Source organism: Medicago sativa, chromosome 4 (genome assembly GCF_051527215.1).
Source record: "Medicago sativa cultivar Bolivia chromosome 4, Bolivia_mono, whole genome shotgun sequence".
In the NCBI taxonomy this organism is placed as follows: Eukaryota; Viridiplantae; Streptophyta; class Magnoliopsida; order Fabales; family Fabaceae; genus Medicago; species Medicago sativa.
Genome location: NC_140752.1, coordinates 33,834,903 through 33,849,869, shown reverse-complemented (window position 1 = coordinate 33,849,869; position 14,967 = coordinate 33,834,903). Strand labels below are relative to the sequence as shown.

Here is a 14,967-nt window from a genome sequence, read left to right as displayed (position 1 = left end):
TCGTTTCATTCCTCAAACTTTAGACCCGCTTGGTATTAATCGTTTGTTAGGATTGTTTAAGGTTGGATCCACTTTGTAGATTTTTTATTTTTTTATTTTTTATGTTTTGCGTGTTTGGGTTGTTGATTGGGTCAAGTTTTATGTCCCCCAGTTTTTAAGTAATTTTTTCCTTTTTTTAATAATATATATGAGCAATTGGCAATAGATTAGAGTAGCATACCCACTTAGTTGGACACTATTCTTTTTTATGTCACTTTGCTCTTGGCTTATAAAAAAAATGAATAATCTGTATTATTTAATGACTTGTTCTATGTATTATGTTTAAAAATATTTTTTTAGTGAAAACTACTGTCAAAAAAAGTTTTTGTATTGAAATCTCTAATTTTTACTTCATTTAATGGATTGTAAGGAGGAATTATTTTTTAAAAACGTGTAAGGAGGAGTGTAATTATAATACCACACACATAAACTTAATATCAATGAAATAGAACTTTAAATAAATCAAAACAAAAAATACCAAGGCTATTAATGACAATAAAATAATAGTAAAACCAAGAAGCACAATATTATTTTAATTTTTATATTACAAGAACCATTTATTTATTAATATCACTCATTATTTAAAACACAACAAAGTTTTTACTAGGAAAATGAGGAAGATGGCGGTTGAACAGGAGCATGGGTTGGGGTTGGTGGGTGATGAGGATGAGGTATGTGGCGTTCAATGTGTGGTTGATCTAGACTATTATATGGAATGGGGGATGGAGACGGTGGCTGGAAAGGGGCCTTTCTTGGGGTAGATGGGTGATGGGGAGGATGTTTTTTGTGATCATCTAGACGAAGAGAACGAATACCATAGGAAGATGGTGGTTGAACAGGAGCATGGGTTGGGGTTGGTGGGTGGTGAGGATGAGGTATGTGGCGTTCAATTTGTAGATTATCTAGACTATTTGATGGAATGGGGGACGGATACGGTGGCTGAATAGGGGCCTTTCTTGGGGTAGAAGGGTGATGAGGAGGATGTTTTTTGTGATGATCTAGATGAAGAGAATGAATACCATAAGAAGATGGTGGTTGAACAGGAGCATGGGGTGGTGGGTGGTGAGGATGAGGTTTGTGGCGTTCAATTTGTGGATTATCTAAACTATTTGATGGAATGGGGGATGGAGACGGTGGCTGAACAGGGGCCTTTCTTGGGGTAGATGGGTGATGGGGAGGATGTTTCTTGTGATGATCTAGACGAAGAGAATGAAAGTCATAAGAAGATGGTGGTTGAACAGGAGCAGGGGTTGAGATAGGTGTGTGATGAGGATGATGGTGGTGGTCAGTACTGGCCTCAATAGCAAAAACTGCCAAAGAACTCACTTGAAGTAAAGCTAACACCAAGACTATGACTTTGGCCATGTCTAAATGCAAGACAAAATAGCCTAAAAAGAGGTGATGGAGTAATGTTGATATCTTGGAAGTGTTCAAAAGAGTGAATTTATAGGCTTGGTGCTTAGAATAATTTTAATATTTTATTATAAATTTAGTCAAATCAAAAAGTAATGAGATTTTTAAAAGAGGCAAGATTGAAATTAATTATTTTATATATTAATATTATTATAAATAAACTTGCATAATAATATGTTAATAAAATTTAAGTTGAATGTTTGAATACTTTAATCTACTTTTTTTTTTTAATATATATGTTATTTAACTTTCTTAATCCTATAAATTATATAATTAATAAAAGATTTAAAAGTATTTTGATCAATCGTCTTTTTTATAAATTTTAATATTATTTTACTAATAAATTTTATTTTTACAATTTTTATTATTATTTTCAATCACATACATTTACAATAATTTATTTTCTTCCAAGAGTTTATGATGATTAATAAAACGTTTTGCCGAAGAAAAAAAAAATTAATTGTAATATAGTTAAATAGTATATGCATATTAAAGCAATATTTTTATGTCTATGTATAATATATAAGTATTATTTTATTTTTGTATTATTAATTGAGGATAATATTTTTTTCAATAAAGAACATAAAATTATTATTAGTTGTGGCAAGTATATCCTATTCAACTATGCGTCAAAAGTTTGTTTTTTCCGAGGTCTATTAGTGCATATAATATATGGTGTGTCTAAAATAACCTTTCTTTTTATACAAAAATAACATATATTATCCAGATAAATTGAATTAGGAATTCAAGATCCAACAAATTAAAATGTGGTTAGTTTTTAGTTTTTAATCAAAATAGTTTATTGTGTTAAAAAAAAAGGTAAAGTTTGACTATTTTTAGATTGTCACAAGTGGGATTTTAAACATATCCCTTGTGATTACAACGTCAAACTCTTACCACTAAGATAACACATCTTGCAAATTAAAATAAAACTATGTTTTAAAATAAAGTATTACTAAAGTCAAACTTCATTATTGTAGTTATAAATCAAATATGGTATCAAACTAGTCTTATATCATTTTGTTCTAATTGTCCATGTCTTTCCAATTTTAAGACGAAAGATATAGAATAACATAAGCTCTTCCGAGCATACGAGAGGTGCTTCATATTTTCCATAAAGAAAAATCACATTTGTTTATCCCAAAAAAGAGCCTTGTAGCACGTGCAGGTGACATAGTTATAAAATTCCAACATTTTTTTCAAAGCATAACATGAATAAAGTTTAAATTCTCATGTCAAACGAAAAACAAAACCATATAAAATTTTGTTACCCATATAACTAAAATAACTTTTCAAATGATAAATTAGCTTTACAAAATTATAATGAATTCCATTGGTATTAAGGATCAACAACTTAGTACCAAATGATTATTTCATGACCATGAGTGCCAACAAATCAATAGAAAATTGTTTACCTTCTGGTTCTTTCTTTCTGGATTCTTTCTCGATGTCTCTCCATCATAGGAGCTACAAGAATACTATCACGATTAATTGGGAAACCCCCTACGGCACCTTGGGTCAAGATTAATTCATAAGGCTCGGTCATTAGCACGCATGCTTCTTGTAAGTGACTTTTTTGAGATCATTTGGGTACTTTTTTTGGGTTGATTTGCTTAGAAATTGGGCAGCCTATCTATTTTATATTCTGAAATAAACGGGTACATTTGGGCTATGGAGTACAAGTCGACATGGTTGGTGGAGTTTATTGTGAGAGTGGCTCATGTAGTGCTTTATTGACATTCTAGAATCTTGTTATTGTCCCTATCAACCTTCAGAACTGATGGAACAATTGCCATCATTTAGGCCTACAACTTGTATCATCCTACGTCTATCTTGAAATTAATGGCTATGCCGACAAATTGCCAATACGAGTAATTCTTTTCAGGATAAGTTTGATTCCATGCTATGCCCTCTATTACTAGTGTAGTTTTTTTAGGACGTTATCGTTTTCTGAGTATTTGCTACCCTTAGATACTAATCTTTTTAAGCTTTCCTATGCTCGTTCGAATGTTTCGATTTGGTCCCCCCCTCCCTTCTATATATTATTTATGAGTGTGGAGGTATATGGGGGTCTCTCGGAGGTGCCAACCTAGTTGGGATGTCTGAATTTCCACCTAATGCATGTCCGTTCTCTTAGTTTACCGGACAAAAGGAGCAAGACCTTATGAAGAATATCTAAAGTATTTCCATTGGGTACGAGTAGAATAGATTGAGCTCATGGTTATGGAGATACAAATTTCGTCCTTAAGGTAAAACTTTGTTTGCCAAGATGCAATCTTTATTCTATGTGAATATATTTGTTTTTTTTTTGTTGCAAAAGATAAATTTATAATAAAATAACTTAAATCAATAATGGATATTACAAATATTTAATTATTATAATTTAAATTTTATGTGAGTTATTCTGAATTGAAGTTATTTCCAAGTTAATAATCGTTTGTATGATCGCTTGTTGTCGGCCAGAAATGGTTGATTAAATTGTTGTTGGTCATCGCAGTTAATGGTTGGTGAGCGTGGATTCGCTAATTAACGTGTTGTCGGTCGAATCCACTCCACTTTCAAGCATCTATCAGTGGCTTTGTTCGTTTCATTCCTCAAATTTTAGACCCGCTTGGTATTAATCGTTTGTTAGGATTGTTTAAGGTTGGATCCACTTTGTAGATTTTTTATTTTTTTATTTTTTATGTTTTGCTTGTTTGGGTTGTTGACTGGGTCAAGTTTTATGTCCCCCAGTTTCTATGTAATTTTTTCCTTTTTTTAATAATATATATGAGAAATTGGCAATAGATTAGAGTAGCATACCATCTTAGTTGGACACTATTCTTTTTTATGTCACTTTGCTCTTGGCTTATAAAAAAAATGAATAATCTGTATTATTTAATGACTTGTTCTATGTATTATGTTTAAAAATATTTGTTTAGTGAAAAACTACTGTGAAAAAAAGTTGTTGTATTGAAATCTCTAATTTTTACTTCATTTAATGGATTGTAAGGAGGAATTATTTTTTAAAAACGTGTAAGGAGTATAATTATAATAACTGAAATTAAACATTACTATAAGATCAAATATATATTTGAAAAAGTAATTGTAGACTTGAGAGGGAATGTTAAATACCACACACATAAACTTAATATCAATGAAATATCAGTGTATGGCTTTGGAAATTTCATGCTTTCAGTCTACTGTTTATATTGCTGCAATCTATGCTAGTAATTATTATATGAAACGTCGCCAACTTTGGGCGGAGCTTACTCATCTTCAAGGATGTTTTCAAGGGCCATGGCTGTTTATAGGTGATTTTAATGCTATTCTTGGTGCTCATGAGAAAAGAGGAAAGCGCCCTCCTCCCTCATTGTCTTGCGAGGATTTTTTGAATTGGTCGAATGCTAATATTTTACAACACTTGCCTACCTTGGGTTCCTTTTTCACTTGGACTAACGGCAGATTTGGAAATGAAAATGTGGCTCTCCGTCTTGATAGGGCAGTTTGTAATGATGATTGGTTGAATTTTTGGCGAGTCTCATCTTGCACGGCTTTGGTGCGACATCAATCGGACCATAAGCCACTGTTACTTTCTCTTATTTTTTCAACTGTGAAGCATGCTACTCCTTTTAAATTTTTTAAGGTTTGGACGGATCATGAAGATTGCCGTCAAGTAGTGATTGATAATTGGGCTAAGCAAGTTCGCGGCCATGGGATGTCTAGGTTTCAAGCTAAGCTTCGTAATCTGAAAAATGCTTTTAAGCGGTGGAATCGTTCAGTCTTTGGTGATGTTGATGCGCAAGTAAAACTTGCTATGGATGAAGTAAACCGTATTCAGCTTTTGATTGATTCAGAAGGGTTTTCGGATCAGTTATATGCGCAGGACCTTGAAGCACAATTGTTACTAACCAAAGCTTTGAATTTTCAGGAGCAATTTTGGAAAGAAAAGGCTAGAGATCAGAGTTTTATCAGTGGTGACCGCAATACTTCATATTTCCACAAGGTTTCCAAAATTCGGGCAGCAACGAAGACTATTTCTTTTTTACAAGATGGGGACAATACTTTGACCGATCCAACAGAGATTGAGCAGCATATTGTTTCGTATTTTCAGGCAATTTTCAGCATGGAGAATAATTGTTCTCAAAACACTTTGGTTGATGAAAATATTCCTTTGTTAGTTTCGGATGTGGATAATCAAAATCTTGTGTGCCTTCCTTTGGCTGCGGAGATTAAAGAAGCGGTTTTCGCCCTTAATGGTGATGGGGCACCAGGTCCGGATGGTTTTGGTGGTCACTTTTACCAAACTTTTTGGGATATTATTGGCACGGATGTTGTGCAATATGTTCAGGAATTTTTTCTAGGTGGCTCGCTGCCCTCTAACTTTAATTCTAATTTGATTGTGCTTATTCCAAAGATTCAAGGTGCTGGTTCGATGGGAGACTTCCGTCCTATCGCGCTTGCAAACTTTCAATTTAAAATTGTTACCAAAATTCTTGCGGATGGGTTGGCTTGCATCACTTCACGTATTATTTCTATTGAGCAACGTGGGTTTGTTCGTGACCATAACATTTCTGATTGTGTCATTCTTGCTTCCGAGGCTATTAATGCAATTGATCAACGACAATATGGGGGGAATATTGCCCTTAAGGTCGACATTTCCAAGGCCTTCGATACGTTGGATTGGAATTTTTTAATTATGGTGCTTAATAATTTTGGTTTCTCCGCAACATTTATTAATTGGATCCTTGCTATCCTTCAGTCGGTGAGGTTATCTATTTTGGTGAATGGCAAGGCTGTTGGTTTCTTTCCTTGTTCCCGTGGGGTTCGTCAGGGTGACCCACTTTCCCCACTTTTATTTTGTTTGGCGGAAGAAGTTCTCAGCAAGGCGCTTACGGCTTCTAGAGACAGAGGGCGACTCATTCCTATGACTTACTGTCGTGGTACTTATTTCCCTACTCATGTGTTATATGCTGATGACATAATGATTTTTTGCACAGGTCTAAAGAGTAATATACGGGAACTTCTTAATATTTTTAAAAAATATTCGGAGGTGTCTGGCCAAATGGTTAACAATGCAAAAAGCCGCTTCTTTATTGGATCTATGTCTGTTGCTAGGTCGAACATGATTGCTAATATGTTAGGCTTCAATGTTGGTGTTGTTCCTTTCATGTATCTTGGCAGTCCTATTTTCCAAGGGAAGCCGAAGGTTATTCATTTCAGAACGATTACGGATAAAGTCAAATCGAAGTTGGCTACTTGGAAGGGAACCGTCCTATCTTTAATGGGCAGGGTTCAGTTGGTAAAATCTATTATTCATGGGATGCTTGTCTATTCTTTCCACGTGTATTTGTGGCCTAAAAGATTGCTGCGTTTGCTGGACTCCTGGATAAAAAAATTTATTTGGAGTGGGGATGTTCTTACGAGGAAAATTTGTACGGTTTCTTGGCGCATTATGTGTCGTTCGTGGGCTGAAGGAGGGTTGGACATTAAGCCTACACGTTTGATTAATGAAGCGTTAATTCTGAAGTTGGCTTGGGATTTTAGAGATAAGGACACCCAATGGTCGGTAATGTTCCAGAAGCGTTATCTTCGACAAGGGCAGCCAATCATGCGGTATTGTAAATCTTCCGTTTGGTCGGGAATTAAGGCGCACATTGGTACGGTGATGGCCAATTCGGTTTGGCTAGTTGGAACGGGGGAAAAGATTCAATTTTGGATAGATAATTGGCTTGGTGAACCTCTCGTGGATATTATTCATCTTAATTTTATTTATCATGTTCATATGAAAGGAACGATGTCGGAAGTGATTGAGAACGGTTCATGGAGGCTGCCAGCGGTCCTAACAGATTTTGGGGATATCCAAAATCGTATTAATGGAATTATTATACCTTCTAGTCCTCTTCCAGACAAGTTGGTATGGAGTCATACTTCGGATGGGCAGCTTACGTCGAAACAAGCCTTTGAGTTCCTTCGACCGAGGTCATCGAATTTGCCTTGGGCTGATTTTATCTGGAGCACATCTATTCCTCCTTCTCATTCTTGTATCTTTTGGAGGTTGCAACATGCGAAAATGCCCATCGGAGGAGTCTTCTGATCATCTTTTTCTCCGGTGTCATTTTGCCATGAATCTTTGGGGCTGGATTGGTTCTAAGCTCGGTTGCACTATTGATCTTTCTACAGCCACCTCTCTCCTCTCCTGTCGGCCGGCTAGATGCTCATCTCAAGTATCAGATATATTTTTAGCATCAATTTTACATACTCTGCATACTATTTGGTGGGCAAGGAACTCTTTGTGGTATTCTTCAGGTACTCCTTCTTTACACTCGGCTAAAGTCTGTATACATTCCATGATTGCAATGTCTGGCAATGTTTCTAAGGGTAAATGTTTACCCTCTGACTCGATTTTTCTTGATTCTTTTGCGGTCTCTCCGCATCGCCGTATGATTAAGGATATTATGTTAGTGTTGTGGAAGCCTCCAACGGCCCCGTGGTTGAAGGTGAATACGGATGGGTCTGTTGTTGGTGGTTTAGCTGCTTGTGGGGGGCTGTTCCGCGATCATCTTGGAACATTTCGTGGTGCTTTTGCTTGTAATATTGGGTTACAGTCTGTTTTCTATGCGGAGGTTATGGCTATTATTTTTGCACTTGAATTTGCTGCCAAGAAGGGTTGGAGGAATATTTGGTTGGAGAGTGACTCCACCAGTGCTTTGTTGATTTTTTCAAATCCTCTGTTAGTGCCTATTTTGTTACGTAATAGGTGGCATAATGTTCGTCATCTGGGTATTCAAGTGATCTCTTCTCATATTTTCCGTGAAGGAAATTGTTGTGCGTACTCTTTGGCAAATATGGGACATTCTTTGGTGGACTCGAATTGGCTTGATACTCTTCCGAGTGCTTTACGGTTTGATTTCTTTAGAGACAGATGTGGTTTGCCAAACTACAGATTTCCTTAGTCTGTTTTTTTTGGCTGTTTTTGTTTCTGTTTTGTTTTGTCTTTTTGGTTTCTTTGGAGGGTTTTGGCCTAGTCCCCCCTCCTTTTGTAATTATTTTTCCCCCTTTTTTTTAATAAAATTTTAGAGTTTGGCGGCATAGGATGGCGGTGTCTCGGGGTGCCAACCTAGTTGGGATGTCGATGATGCCGCTTGATGCCTGTCCTCTCTCCTTGCTTATCAAAAAAAAAAAACTTTAAATAAATCAAAACAAAAAATACCAAGGCTATTAATGACAACAAAATAATAGTAAAACCAAGAAGCACAATATTATTTAAATTTTTATATTACAAGAATCATTTATTTATTAATATCACTCATTATTTAAAACACAACAAAGTTTTTACTTAGAAAAGGAGGAAGATGGCGGTTGAACAGGAGCATGGGTTGGGGTTGGTGGGTGATGAGGATGAGGTATGTGGCGTTCAATGTGTGGTTGATCTAGACTATTGTATGGAATGGGGGATGGAGACGGTGGCCGAACAAGGGCCTTTCTTGGGGTAGATGGGTGATGGGGAGGATGTTTTTTGTGATGATCTAGACGAAGAGAATGAATACCATAGGAAGATGGTGGTTGAACAGGAGCATGGGTTGGGGTTGGTGGGTGGTGAGGATGAGGTATGTGGCGTTCAATTTGTAGATTATCTAGATTATTTGATGGAATGGGGGACGGAGACGGTGGCTGAATAGGGGCCTTTCTTGGGGTAGATGGGTGATGGGGAGGATGTTTCTTGTGATGATCTAGATGAAGAGAATGAATACCATAAGAAGATGGTGGTTGAACAGGAGCATGGGTTGGTGGGTGGTGAGGATGAGGTTTGTGGCGTTCAATTTGTGGATTATCTAAACTATTTGATGGAATGGGGGATGGAGACGGTGGCTGAACAGGGGCCTTTCTTGGGGTAGATGGGTGATGGGGAGGATGTTTCTTGTGATGATCTAGACGAAGAGAATGAAAGTCATAAGATGATGGTGGTTGAACAGGAGCAGGGGTTGAGGTAGGTGGGTGATGAGGATGATGGTGGTGGTGAGTACTGGCCTCAATAGCAAAAACTGCCAAAGAGCTCACTTGAAGTAAAGCTAACACCAAGACTATGACTTTGGCCATGGCTAAATGCAAGACAAAATAGCCTATAGAGAGGTGATGGAGTAATATTGATATCTTGGAAGTGTTCAAAAGAGTGAATTTATAGGCTTAGTGCTTAGAATAATTTTAATATTATATTATAAATTTAGTCAAATCAAAAAGTAATGAGATTTTGAAAAGAGGCAAGATTGAAATTAATTATTTTATATATTAATATTATTATAAATAAACTTGCATAATAATATGTTAATAAAATTTAAGTTGAATGTTTGAATACTTTAATCTACTTTTTTATTTTTAATATATATGTTATTTGACTTTCTTAATCCTATAAATTATATAATTAATAAAAGATTTAAAAGTATTTTGATCAATCGTCTTTTTTATAAATTTTAATATTATTTTACTAATAAATTTTATTTTTACAATTTTTATTATTATTTTCAATCACATACATTTACAATAATTTATTTTCTTCCAAGAGTTTATTGTAACACCCATACTAGACGTATCTAGAAAGTCTAGCACGTGCGTTATCTTTAGTACTGGATACATTGAAAATTTACAACATTAAAACTTCAAATGAATGTTTATACAACAACATGCGTTCGTACAAGAGATTACATCTTAAACTTTCCTAATACATAATGTATACATCCTTGAAGATCCACAACATCCGGCATCGGGTACGAACCAACACTTGTCGCAGCATCCATTCGGCTACTAGCTTGCAAACCATCCTGATATCTGAAACAAATAAGGATTGGGATGAGACATAATGTCTCAGTGAGTTCCACCTAACCCTAGGCTATAGGCAACCACGGGGGAAACCTACGGTCACCACGTGTCTACAATACAACCTGCCGGTTGATTATACGTGTGTGGGGACTTGCTTTCTTAGATGGCTGTGCTTGCTAGGGCCGTCATAATACTCTTAACTTGTTATAGGCTTCTCTTCTATACGTGTCATGGCGGTCAAGGAGATCCTAACACCGCAATGCCAAGAATACACCATATGCATCAAGGCTCTCTTATACTTCTATCATGACACGATTCTAAACTGGACGATTAGGGGAAACCTAAGATCGTCATCGGCATATCTTTCTATACTTACTCTACTTGCTTAATATGTTGTATCAACAACATATCATCTCTTATCACAAAAGTGACTCTTGCTAACTTGCTACTTCTTGACGATCTACGCCAAGTCTCTACTTGTTCTTGACAATCTATGTCAAGGCTCTATGACATAACATATACATGTATAATAATTATGCAAAGTCAGCTTCATTGATTATGTTAGCGTGTAACAAACAACTTATCTGAGTTCATTTTACGGATTAGTCCCGAGTGGAGTAACCCCGGAAGTTAATCCCTTACTACCGGTGAAAATGCTTTGCAATAGCGCATCGGACTCCCTTAGTGAACGTGCGGGTCCCTTACGGCTTACCCCATTCCCCTTGGAGAACCTTTTGTACCCAACCTTGGAAGGAATACAAAAGACACGACACCTTAACTTAGTGAAATGCGGCTCCCTTGCGGCTTAACCATTCCTCCCTTGGGGAACCCCTTGAATCCAACCTTGGAAGGATTACAAGAGACATAACACTCTTTATTTCTTAAAAGTCTTAGTCTTATGCATGAAAAATAAACTTAAACATGCTCTCTCTCTCTCTCTCTTACCTCGGATCCCTTGACGATCCATCTAGAGGTAACTATATGCTTGCTTAACTTACTTTGTGAATAGATATCAATCAATTCACATCTTACCATACTCGTATGGCACTTGGCTTCTATACGAAGATAATACTCTTATTACCTCGCGTCTATCAAGCATATTACTAATGCAAAGCATTCTATTTTATCTAACTATTCTAGTTCTCGATAACTATACCGAGGCTCTAGTTCTTCCCTTTCCTTAAAGATTGTCTTGCTACCCGAATCATGACATAATTCTCTCGCATGCCTTGCCTTACTATCATGCTTAATACTTGCCTCTTTATCATAAAAATCTTGCTTTCATTGATCATCATTTAGGACCTTGGTTTGAGGGGTTTACTTTTATAAAAGACTGCACAAAAGATCCGGAACGAAAAACACCGAATCTGCCAGAACGAGCAAGCAGTACCAGAAGGCACCACTTACTCGCCACTGCGAGTTGCCTTACTCACCCTTGCGAGTACATTACTCGCCACTGCGAGTTGGTTGCGAGCAAACCTCCAGAACTGCCATTTTGCTCGCCATGGCGAGTAATAGCTTGCTGTGGCGAGTTATGACAGTCCAGAACTTGTAAAAATGGTATTTTAAGCCCAAAAACCTCAAACCAAGTGTCTCTAAGCATATTGGTACATATTTGATCATAGGATACTTGTAAAACACTCATATGGCAAGTATTAGCATGATTAGAAAGCATGGCAAGAAAAGGGCAACTAAACTTAAACTTATAAACCCTAAAATGCATATTATCCTTACAAGATTAACACATGATCCCAAAGGGAGGATAGCTATCTAAGGAACTCACCTTAACATAAACTTGACAATCCTTCAAGCCCTAAGCTCAAGCAATCAAAACCCTAGCTCTTGATCTACATGCTCCCTTTGATCATACCATATCAAACTAGTTGTTTTTCTTGCAATCCAAGTCCAATATTGCTTCTTTGATCTTGAAGAAACTTTATCATGTACAAGTTCAAGCTTCCAACATAATTTTCACTTAACACCCAAAAACCCTAACTTTGAATCCATCTCTTGAGAGGAAGAAAAGAGAAATCAAACAAAACCCAAACTTCTTTAAGCTTAATGGATCATGAAGGAACAAAGTCTAGAAGCTTACCATGGTGGGAAGAAGATTTTGCAAGATTTGGTGGAGAGGAGAGGAAGGGCGATGGGAGAAGAAGAAAAAGAGAGAAGGAAGACTTGGTCAACTCTTGGAAAGAGAAAGGGAAAAGATTATGAGATATTTGTGACCACAACCAAATAAATATCCTTTCACATGCAATTACCAAATTGCCCTTGCCTTAAGCGTGTTAAATACGACACCGATACTTTTCCCGTGTTATGCTGACATGTTATAAAATATTAAATATTAACCCACTTACCATGAATTATTTCCTCTGGCACATTTAACAGGTAATATACCGATACTGACAGGCGGGATGTTACATTCTACCCCCCTTAAATAAATTTCGTCCTCGAAATTTAGAAACCATCTACAAATCTCTGAAACTAAACTCGTCTTCTTTGATTCCCAATTAAACAAAATATGTTCGTACTCACTCTAAAGGGTTCGAAGTATATAACTCATCCTCTATCTTAATTCGCATAAACGTATATAGTCTCCTTAGTCTTTTTCTTTTCCTTAAAGTCCCAGAACTATCATAGAACATTGTGTTTGAAACACACTTTTGCTACATGTGGACTAGTTGCCTCTATTCCATATCTCAACCGCTTAACATAACTATTCAGTTAAGTAACTTCTCACTAACTAAAACACTCAGGATTTGCCTTTATACTGGGGTCCTACCGAAATCCAGGTTTGCCCTGCAGTTCTTTCTCGCATCTGAAACATCTTATCATGCATACATCTTACTATGCATACATAATCTTTCTTACCGCATCTTGCGATTTATATCTCTTACTCATGTTACTTATCTTGATAATTATATAAATCTCTTAACTCTTTCAAGCTCTTCAAAAACCTTTCTAACTTGACACGAAGAAGCGAAATCCATTACGCCGATCCTCCAGAAAATCTATTAACCAATTTATGGTTCCCTTGCTCTTGAAACTTCTAATATGTCTGCTTACACTTGCACTTGAATACTCTTAGCAAAAAAAAAATCTGTGCATCCCGTACGATATTAATATCACACAAATATTGCCATCTCCTTTTAAAACTTTATCTCCATAATACTTGCATACTTCTGAATATCGCTTCTTGTTAGTTAATAACGATACCCAAACTAGTACTTTACTTCAAGAAATTTCTAAACTTTGGTACATAGGTTCTTGGAACGAACATTTTCTTGAATAAAGAAAATCTCATTTTGAAACCGAGTTTGTAATGGTACTCAGATCCGCAGGACGAGTCTCTAAATTTTATTAAAAAGGTTTTACAACTCGCCCCAAACTTGTCTATAACAAGTTGGCCCTGAAGCTCGTACATCTTAAGTGAGCTTGCTCACTTACGGTGCACCTCATCGGTTCCTTCAATGTTTAATATCATACTTTTAAAACAATTTCGTTCACCAGTTCCTTGATACCAATCTTAACTTTGAGAAAATTGCAAACATAGCTTGTCGCTATTCTAGGAAGTGTCGTTATCATCTAACAAGTTTGGTATAGGAGGGTATGCACTTCATCGTATAAATCTTGTGTACCTTATTCCAATATTATAGCATATGCTCTTCTACACATTCGACAACATCGATTAAACAACCTGACTACTTCATCTGTGGTAACTCTAATCTTCTTTGTCTTGCTTAAGTGAAGATACATTTCTCATTCTTTTACTTTAATCATCACTGACCGCATAAACATCAACACCTTCTTGCTACATCGAGAATTCCCCGTTCGTCTCATAGTACTTCTTATTAAAACTTGTATTACTTTCCCAAACATTCTTCGTGAAGATTCTTACAACCAAAGTTCCATGTTCCATGGTCACCGTTCAAATCTTTTACCGATTAATGTCTGCGGCGCTACTCTGATTCCCACCGGTTGGCTTTGACTAGTTCTCTAATCCGTTGAGACGAGTGAACTTCACACTCTTTCTATCATTTCAATACTATCTTCTTGAACTGTTCTCAAAACTTTCTATGTTGCGACCAACACTGCAACCTTGCTCTACCCTTTGCTCGTAAGATATCTCAAGATAGACTTTTCTCTTGACATATAAATGCCCTACTTACACTTATTCTCGAGAAATCTCAACTCATAGATTACATCTTTGTTACTACATACTTACTATTTCCATGATTTGTCCTTCCGACTTCCCATGGCAAACTCATCTCGCATTGAACGTATCTGCCTTATGCATCTAACACGGTATCTTCGTATTCTCTGTTACTACATTTTGCTTAATCGGACCTATGCTTGCTCGTTGATTTTTTTTTCTTTCAAATGGAACTTTGTAAATTGGCACATGGGTTATTGACGTTGATGACTTTCCACTGTATACATTTATAAAATATACTGAACCTAAGCCCCAGTTGTTACTCTAAATTCACAGGACAAGTTGACAACACATACGTGCCATCAAATCATAGTCCTAGTGAGCTTAGTATACTCTACGCGAGTCGTAACAATCGGTACCTGCAAAAAAATTCTTTTGAATTTCCAAATATCAACTTCAACCACCCATATGCTTATGTCTTTCTAAAATCTTGTAAATTTTATGATTCAATATCCTAACGAGCTTTAGGAAGTTAATTAAGCAAAACATAGGTTCGGGGAATA

General features: G+C 36.4%; 1 protein-coding gene across 1 annotated transcript; it reads right to left on the bottom strand.

Moving 5' to 3' along the window:
• Positions 1 to 8,667: 8,667 nt before the first annotated feature.
• LOC146928914 (uncharacterized) lies at positions 8,668 to 9,574 on the bottom strand. The gene has a single exon (XM_085708199.1). The coding sequence runs from the start codon at positions 9,529 to 9,531 to the stop codon at positions 8,767 to 8,769; it is 765 nt and encodes a 254-aa protein (XP_085564325.1). The 5' UTR covers positions 9,532 to 9,574; the 3' UTR covers positions 8,668 to 8,766.
• Between the last annotated feature and the right edge of the window lie 5,393 nt (positions 9,575 to 14,967).